The sequence below is a fragment of the Octopus bimaculoides genome, chromosome 10 (genome assembly GCF_001194135.2).
Source record: "Octopus bimaculoides isolate UCB-OBI-ISO-001 chromosome 10, ASM119413v2, whole genome shotgun sequence".
NCBI classification, from domain to species: domain Eukaryota; kingdom Metazoa; phylum Mollusca; class Cephalopoda; order Octopoda; family Octopodidae; genus Octopus; species Octopus bimaculoides.
In genome coordinates this window covers 82,379,477-82,389,811 of record NC_068990.1, presented here as the reverse complement: position 1 = coordinate 82,389,811, position 10,335 = coordinate 82,379,477, and the positions used below count along the sequence as shown (strand labels likewise).

Here is a 10,335-nt window from a genome sequence, read left to right as displayed (position 1 = left end):
TGTGTGTGTGTGTGTGTGTGTGTGTGTGTGTGTGTAATGTATGTATGTATGTATGTATGTATGCATGTATGTATGTATATAGCTGGCTTCTCCTAAACGCTGTTTATCTTCCGAAATTTTCGGATATGTCAAAGCCAAATTAATCAACTTAAATAATCCGTATTAACTCTAGAAAATAAAAAAGAAATACATCCATTTGAAATTTTTGTAAATAATTTATATTTCTGAAGAAAAAATATTAAGAACCATTTGAACAGATTTTGTTTTATTTTTCACATTATATATTTTTCCATAATAAGACGTTTGAATAACGTTTATACATCGCTGAACGAGTACACTTCCATCGGTATTTGGATAATCGTTATTTTAACCGGTTATATATACAGAAATAATTCGCCAAGTTCTCTCAGTCATTTTCTCCAAGATATTTTTCCATCCTTCGCATTGGTTGGCTGTTAATGCTCAATTTAAACGTCATTCCTATCATTTTATTCTTTTGAAACGTGAAGCCAAATATTCATGAACGTTTCCCAAATTAACATCCTCGAAACGAAGACCTCTTCCAATGAAAGCAATTTCTTCAATAAATTTATTTACAGGAGTTTTCTAGCCACAGCACAAACAGTCAAAAAACCCTTTCTTCTCATTTTTAATGTTTCTTTAGAGTCACTTTTTTCCCATCATTGAGGTATCATCTGCAGAGATAATTCTAAATGTGCAGAAGTCCTTGAACTATAATAAGATACTATTGTCTGATACATTGTAGCTTCCTATATCTACTTCGTACATTTTCGATGCTCTGTTATGTGGTGTAGAATAAAGCAATCATTTGGTACGTAAGCTGAGTCAATGCCATTATCGAGGTTGAAATGGACTTCGGAAACTAAATTCTATTTTCGATAATATTCAAGTTCTGAGTTAAACAACGTAAATTGATCTTCATATTCAATGTAACTCATAGGCGCAGGCGTTCAGAGTTCAGTCCCAATGCGTGGCACTTTGGATAAGAGTCTTGAATTATAGTCCAGGGCCGAGCAAAGCCTTGTTAGTGGATTTGGGAGAGGGAAACTGAAAGAATCCTCTCGTATGTGTGAGTGTTTTGTGTGTGTGTGTACGTGTGTGAGTGTGCTTGTCTGTGTATGTGTGTGCATGTATGTGTACCTGTATGAGTATCTGTATATATATATATATATATATATATATATATATATATATATATATATATATATATATATATATATAACTATGTGTGTGCCTCTGTGTTGTTCCCCATCGCCGCTAAACAACTGGTGCTGGGTTGTTAATGTCACCGTAACATAGAAGTACGGCAAAAAGCGAACGATAGAATTTGTATCAGGCTTAGAAAAGAATATGACCTTGTATTGATTCATCCCACTAAACTCTTCAAGGCGGTGCTCCAGTTAGGCCGCAGTCTAATAACTGAAACAAGTAAAAGATAAAAAATACCTTTTGTTCATTTGATTGCTAAATAAAACGGAAGAGATTAAATGCAGCAGACATAAAAGGCTATTTGCTTCATCATTCGACTCATAAGCATTGCATTAATTCAAAGTCTCCCTAACATTGCTACCTTGTAAAAGAACGATGCTGCAGTCTTTTGATATTGTCTGACCTGGTTGCAAGCCTTTGCTTCTTTCCTTAAACTTTTTGTTTCTTTTTCAGAAAATGTCAGTTTTATTAATGTTGAAAATTTTATGATCATCCTTATTATTTTCTTAGATTATTTTCATTAATTACGCAATATATTTAGTTACAAAATCTACACCATATGTAGTTTCTTTATTTTTATATATTTCACATCCGTTCGTGTTTTGAAATTTTTTGACCAACATTTTATTTTACAGTCACTCTTTGATATCCGTTTTCTTTCTTTTGATCAAAATATTATTAGTATCAATTGGAATTCCCTTTTGATTGAAATATCCAGATCAGTGTATTGCTCAAACTTCCATTTCAACAATTACGGACTTCGTTTTCTTTTATATTCATACGTAATGATATAAACTCTACGCTGCCTTGATCCCAATGCTCAATCATTTCGCCCAAAAGTCTTTGAAACGCTGTTTCACTAAAGCTTATCTCTCTTAACCTTATCTTTGTTTTTACTGTGACTTTTTATGAATTCATCTTTAATGCCTAAAGTAATACTTTTACTCCTCTTTTTATTAGTTTCTGCGGTGGATTTGGTTTTTCTTGAAGACATATTAACGAACATGTTGATATGAAGTAAATATTTTTGATTTTAAAACATGTGGTAAATTTCGAAACAAATGTGCCTTTTTTTTTATTGAATGTCATTATATTCGTAGAAATCATTTAGCAATATATCTCACCAGTTTCCAGCTTGTTTATAGTCTGTTCAATGCCTTAGTTTTCTGTCTTTTAATAAAGTTGCGAAAACCTGATACAAGTTGCACCGTTTACTGTGGCAGGTGAATTTTGAACTCAGGTCTCAGAACAAGAATAGACGTTATAAGGCATCCCATTCAACACTCTAATACTTCCATTAATCCACCACCTTGAGCTGGTGGTCTGTTTACCAATCCCGAAAGCATGAAAGGTAATGTTACTCTCGGTGGTATTCGAACTCAGCGCGCAGTAATTCGCAGCTAATACCGCCTAGCATTCTATCAAACGTTCTAAAGATTTTGCAAATTCTCCGTTTATGCTTACATACATATATACACTCCACGTGCGCAAACGTTCATACGTGCATATATACATATATATATGCATACATATATAAATATTCTTAAACAAGAATATTATTGACAGTGACATCGGAACTCCGGCCAGTTATGCCTTCCTTGGATTTCGATACATTGAAGTAAACACCCAATACATTTCTGTGTGAAAAACATATCGATACCTACCTAAAAGCACAACCTAAAAAATACTACTACTACAAAAAAAAAAAAGAACAGCATTATCCGAAGCACTTTTCCATCACAATCCACCCTACGACCAAATTACCTCTCCACTCAAATCCACATACCCAAGGAAGATTTAAACACAACAGAGACTATTTAAAGCCAATATAAACTTTATTGCATCGCAGTCCGACGATGGCTTAGTTGGCCGAAGCTTCGAAGTCACAATCGATAATATTCTTGTTTAAGAATAATAAAATTGTACTCTACAAAAGTATGTGAGGACCCTAGGTAGTCTGCAAACCTAGTACTGGGGGTCCGTGAATTAAATTCAAAATTTTATGTATGTATATATACGCCACGTATCTATTTCCAAATTTATTTTATTTTGGTACTTATGGGAGCAACTGTCTTCGAAGACTCATATTGTCATTCAGTGCTCAAAATGAAGAGTAGATAGACAGCCGACAACTGATGAAGGGTCGTTCTTTATGCTACTTGTCCTGTTTTCCATTGTTTCTCTCGTTGCTTGCGTATTAAACTCATTTATTTTCGTATTTCATGTTGTTTACTGTTGATGACTTCCGGTACCTATATATGCATATGTATGTGTGTATGTGTGTGTGTGAAGGTGCATGGCTTAGTGGTTAAGGTGTTCCACTCACGATTCCGAGATCGTGGGTTCGTTTCCCAGAGCGGGTGTTGCGTTGTATTCTTGAGCAATGCACATCATTTCACGTTGCTCTGCGATCATATCGAAATCTGACACGTGGCACCCGTTGCACCTGTACAGGTAATGTCGATCTGATGGAGGGAGTAAGCTTGTGCGAACACTAACATTTGATCACTATAAAAGAATCACCCGTGTGGTTTTTCGGTAAGAAATTGTCGAACCCTGATACGTCATCTAACGACGGGGGAGTCCATCATCATCATATATGCATAAAGATAGGCATATCAAAAGGGGGCCGTGGGAAAACTCATTTAAATAAAAAGGTTGGGAACCACTGGAATAAGCCATCAGATTAATGTAACATCAATTTTATTGTAACTGAACATAAAACAAACATTAATATATGTATATATATAAAGCGGCGAGCTGGCAGAATTGTTAGCGTGCCCGGGAAAATGCATAACGGCATTTCATCCAGTGGGTTCAATGTTCAAATTCTACCGAAGTCAGCTTTGCCTTTCCTTGTTTCTGAGTCGATAAAATAAGTACCAGTGGGCACTGGATTCGATGTAATCGACTACCCTCCATCCCCAAAATTTCAGACCTTTCTACCAATAGTAGAAATGAATACATGTATACATACAATGATACATATAGATAGATAGAGAGAGAGAGAGTGATAAAAGCTACCACGTTCCTTATAAGAAGATTTTAAATAATTAAAATTAGAAGACGACCTAAATAGACGTTCAACCAAAGAGCAAGATCCAGACTAATCAACATCGTTCCTTGGTCGTTGTTGTATAATCAGCTCTTGTCGGTAAAAGTTACTTTCAATTATGCCTGTTGCTTATGCAAGATATCATCTATAACAGCTTCAAGCAATGCATTATTTCTGAGTTCAGATATGGTTGTACAGGCAAGACATCCCCTTAGCAATCATGCGGTTTCGTGTTCAATCCAATTACAGAGTATCTGCGACAAAGGAATCTGCTATAGTGTAAGATCGAGTAATTCTTTGCAATTGAAATTTATTAGACGGAGACTTGTGACGCCCTTCAGAATGACTATTTCTGTTTTGCCTGGAGATTTAATCTACCACCTGGCTTAACACCACCAGCTGTCCCTTGGATTCCACCCCAATCCGAATATTCGGACTAGAATTCATGTCTGAAGATACTTTCTTTCGTTCGTTCTTTCGTTCCTTCGTTCCTTGCTTCCTTCCTGTTCCTTTGGAGTCCTTGACAATGTCATAGGTATTTTAATTGGTATTTTAGTTAGGTCATAAAATGAACATGAAATGAATTATAATTATCATCTCTTCGTAGGTTTAGACACTGTGAAAATCCTTTAGTGTCAGTTTGCGAGCGCGTGTGTGTGTGTGTGTGTGTGTGAGAGAGAGAGAGAGAGAGAGAGAGAGAGAGTGCGTGTGTGTTCTTTCGTTACAAATATTTACAAATGGCTTGTTTATCATGCCACGAAATATAGTGCTATGCAAACAAGACCCTCTCAGCTTCGGTTATCGATTCATTTCTACAACAACGTATATAGCGTATTTATATGTGTATGTGTAAACCTGAAGTGGTATTAGATCACCTCAAAGACAAACATACACACACGCATGCGCGCGCACATATACAAACATATTCACACAAACATAACAGCACAAACATACATGGATACAATTGACATAGTGGTTTGAAAGCAACTACACGATTACCCAAACTAGATCTACTAAATAGCTTTTATGTAGCAACTCGACACGCTAAAAATAAAAGAAGAATCTCTTTGATTCACAGTGTGTGAATAAATGAAGAGACGATCATAGCAAAAACGTTTCTGACCATGGATTAGCTTCATCACGGCTGGCTTAAAGCTTAACAACAGCTTCACATGTTTTCTTCAGACATAGTGTCTATATCACATTATGTACTAAGTTATATGATAATTATAAAGAGAGATCTTATTTTTCAAACTCCATATCATTTGCCAAGATAATCTACGGTTAATCAAAAATAGAAAACTGGTATATAAAGTCTTGGATATCTTTATATGCCTACTCAAGTGGTAGTGATGGCAAATAACAAGAACACCCGTGGTGAGTTTGTAATTACATAACAATACTAATTAACACTTTTCTCCTGTCCTCAATTTCATTGTCTTCTTTCTGGTTTTACCGTTTGTATTCGATTAGACAAATATTTTTTCCAGTGTATTCAGTTGCTTGACATTCTTCCTAATTCTCATTATAAGACCTCGTTACTCGATATTTTGTACACCGTACACCAATGGGAGAATGCCAAGCCTATTGGTGCTTCACAAGGCTTCCAAACCTGGTAAGAGGCAAGGAGAAACGTATCGTTAAACCAGTGATGTGGTCAACATGTTTGCAATAGAAAAAGGCAGTAACTGGCAGAATCATTACCACCCCAGGAAAATACTTGGTGGTCTTTCGTCCTTTACGTTCTGAGTTCAAATTCCACCGAGGTCGAGTTTGCCTTTCTTCCTTTCGGGATGGATAAGATAAGTACCAGTTGAGAACTGGGTTTGACATAATTGATTTACCCCCTCCTCGAACTACTGGCCTTGTGCAAAAATTTTAGACCAAATGTTTATCACAGAATCAACTCTGCTAAAAGCACATAAGGATCAGACGGTAAATTTAAAACGGACGTGTTAATTCTACCACCCGAGTGGTAGGGACTCCATTGTTTAATATGATCTCCTTTCTTTTAGAGATGTTGGGGATGATTTAAGGGAAACTAACTGTTATTCCTAACAATATGAAAGACAGCGAGCCTTCTCATTTTGTTTGCCTGTGTTGATATACGAATTTGTTCTGGGAGATGAAGCATGGATAAAGATCAATAAAGCTGTTACATGGCGAAAACAGGAGACTTTGGATTCATAAAAAAATATGTTTCTACGATCTAGTGTATGTTAACCTTTTTTTTATCTTTGATGTTTTTGTACGATAACGGCGTTATAAATGGAAGGCTTATCTAAACTAGAGTAGGGCTCTCGCAAATGTATTGAAGATACTAGCTATGATACATCCTACTTTTGCCAATGTAGACTACAATTAGATGGTTACAGCTATCATAAACGACTATTAATTTGCAAACTAAAATGGTTTCTCTAACAAGATATCTTGTGTCACGGCTTGGTGCCTTATTTGCATCATTATTATCCTGCTTAAGCATTTTTTCCTGATTTGCTACTGCCATAGTACAGTGATATACGTCTGGAGGGGATTTCTTTAAATTCCTTTTGTTTATATATCTAACACCAGTTATAAACAAAATCACAGTATTAGGAGACATCAATTTTAAACATATTTGCCGAACGTATACAGCTATACTCACATATACACACATGTGCACACATACACATAATGTATGTATTGTGTGTATGTATCTATGCGTTTATGCATTTGTATTTGTGTGTGTGCGAATGTATGCTGGAGTGTGTGATATAGGAAGAAAGAAAAATAAAAAAGGAAAAAAAGAATCAATAGCAAGGAAGAAAAACAACGAGAAGGATATTTGTGAAGAATATATAATGTGTTCATCTCTTGCTGGTATGGCAGACGTCAGTAACAGAGAATGTCAAAGAGGGGAGAAGGGGGGGGGAACAGACAATAAAGACCATAGAGAGAAGGGAAAGATATAATTATAGAAAGGGCGAAACAGATTTTAGGGACCAAATAGCACATTAGAAACATATGAGCTGAGAATACCTGTGTTAAGATTCAAATCTATGCGATAGCGCACAAAGCTAATCCGTTGCAAGATCGTTGAAACTTGCAACTTTATTGGATGATAGTTATAGTTAAAAGCTCTTTACGTTCTAAATTGAAATCCCGCCGAGATCAGCTTTACCTTTCATCTTTTCGGGTTCTATGAAATAAAGTACCCGTCAAAATGTCGGTCTTGTGCTTAAAGTAACCTTCACTATTATTATTATTATTATTATTATTATTATTATTAATACTTATTATTATTATCATTATTATTATTGTTATTGTTCAACATTTGGTAGTTTCAAGTAAATTTCTACTGCATCACCTGCTGCGCCTCGGTGTTGCTGAGGTGTACGCAGCACTGTGTGTTCGTTTCTGTTGCTGAGTGCGCAAACTCTTCCCGGTATTGTATTGCGTCAGTCTTTTTCTCTATTATCATTGTTATTATTATTATTATTATTATTATTATTATTATTATTATTATTATTATTATTATTATTATTATCATTATTATTATTATTATTATCATTATTATTATTATTATTATTATTATTATCATTATTGTTATTTCATAAGACTTTATGAGACGATGAGGTACTTCTGGTAGATTCACTGCTAATTGTTCTCGAATATTCTCTAGACGTAGTCCCAGTGCGTGTTGCATTATTCACAGCCGAAGAATTCTGAGACATGACAGAAGATCGACGAGATTTCATTTTCCGGTGAGCCGTAGTATCTGCAAACGCAGAAGTACGGGAGAAATTACTTGGACGTCGCTGACGCCGGGAAACCTTTTCCGTTAAGCTGTTAGTTTCGGTGTCTTTGACAAACTCTTCTATGTTTGCTATGAAAGGTATTTCCCGTTTGCACGCTGGGGATCTGTAGGATAATGAACAATGGTATTCATAATGCGAAAATATTTTCTTCAAATCTGTTCGCCAATCGTTGCTAGTTTCATATAACGGATAACACTTTTCGCTGTTGTGTTTTTTACTTATTACTGGATATTCTTTAACTTCATTCATGTCTGATGTTGAATGTCGCAAGTTTTCAATATTCATCATGAAATAAGCAGGATTATTGCGGTAATCTTTAAGTTTTTCCATTATCAACTTGGTAACATTCCATTCATTGGGTTTTCTTCTTTGATTAAGGACATAAACACTTCTTGGCGTTAACATTCTGTATACCGACTCACGTTGTTTAATGTCGCCAGAAAACTTTGGCTTTATTTCTGACATTGATTTCATACGCTTCATGTTTACATATCGTTTACTTTTTGTGCCTGTTACAGAGTTTTCCCTTACACGAATAGTCACAGCGGGGGCGGTGACTGTTTCAGTCTCCTTTTTGTGTTCTGTCATGGATTTAGGATTTAATGAAGTTGAAGGACTCTGTTGAAATATTGCAATAGGTGGTTCTTCAGTTGAGGTTGTTAAATTGGGGTTCATTCTTTGAGGTCTGTTCATCTCTTCTTTCGAAATATTTAAATCATCAAACTGGGTACATAGAGGATGCTCATCAGTGCATTTTTTAACTGCGTTCATCAATATTTCCGCACATTCCTTGTATCCTTGTTCGCGTGCATCATCAAGAGGTGTGTGTCCTTCATTATTTACAGTATCTAAAGCGACTCCGTATCGAACAAAATAGTCTGTCAACAATTGAGTGATCTCAACATTTCCTGACCTCACTGAATAGTGTAATGCCGTACAACCTGTAATAGTTGAAAATATTTCATAAACATAGGTTATACTGAGACAAGAAATATAATCGTAATTAACAAAATAGAGTGTCAGTAACAATAACAGCAATAATATCAACAAACAAAAGGAATAACAACGACATCAACAACAAATCTTCGAACAATATTCCTACAATCAAAACAGAATAGCTACGGTACAAACATTGATTAATATAGTGCATAACTTACCGAAGATAAACTGAAACAATATTCAACAACCTGATAACGCGAACCTCTCACCCTCTTGCGCTGTCAGTGCCAGTAACATTTTGTAGAGGTGAGGGAGCAGTAAATTTTCAATAAAAATACGTCGTGCAAGCAATGGAAATTATGGAATATATCCGAAGTTGCACATGTCGAACTAGCATTCTGCCTGAGAGTTCAATCCCTCAGTTGTCTATAATACAATATGGTTTCAACATAAATTGAATTTATAGAATTTAGTGATTCTTTCCCTGTTGCGATAAATATAGTGACGTTAATGTTGTAATTATCGTTTCTAATTAAGGTACAAGTCTACGAATTTGATGGGAGTGGTTAGGCAATAATACCATCCACAAGTGTATGAAACTTCTTAATTTTGTCAACCCTGTATAGATCAAAGGCAAAGTTGACATCGGCAGAATTTTAACTTAAAATAAAACGGAACAAATAGTTCAAGTCATGTTCCGAAGTCCTAAATATTTTTTCCAGTTGAGGATGTAATAATTATTGCTTCTGCTATAGGCACAAAGTCTAAAATTTGTTGCTGTTTGTTGTCGTGGTTGGAGGTGGTGTCACATCGATGACACCGACTATTTTAACCACCCCGAAAGGATAGCCAACTTAGAAATCAGAACTCTAGGGAAAAACGTGTCTGGCGAACGGCGACCACACCTTTTCACCGTCAAGGAAACGCTGGAAATGTCCTGGCCTTGACAGATGATAGACCGCCTGCTATCAGAACACGTGCCTTGTACAAGAAGCGAAAGTGCATACGCGCTAATGTAACCAGACGGAGACTGGGACAAATAAAAATTCTTTCTGATATAGCCAGAAGTCAAACCATTTGGGGGAGGGGGAAGGGGCAAGCCGAATATATTGACCTCATAACGCGACTGGTACATTTTTTATCGGTCTCAGAGGGATAAATGGCAAACTCGACCTCAGTATAATTTGAAATCAAAATGCAAAGACGGACGAAATGCCCTGAGCATCTTGTCTAACGACTCTGCCACGTCGCCGTCTTAGAGGATATAATATTAATAATAATAATAATAATAATAATAATAATAATAATAATAAT

At 35.8% G+C, this 10,335-nt stretch overlaps 1 protein-coding gene across 1 annotated transcript in view; it reads right to left on the bottom strand.

Moving 5' to 3' along the window:
- Window positions 1–7,875: 7,875 nt before the first annotated feature.
- Window positions 7,876–10,335, bottom strand: part of LOC106871598 (uncharacterized) — a 205,007-nt gene continuing 202,547 nt past the window's right edge. The window contains exon 4 of the mRNA XM_014918118.2: window positions 7,876–9,023. Within this exon, the coding sequence (XP_014773604.1) occupies window positions 7,876–9,023 (1,148 nt within the window). The remainder of the gene's footprint in view (window positions 9,024–10,335) is intronic.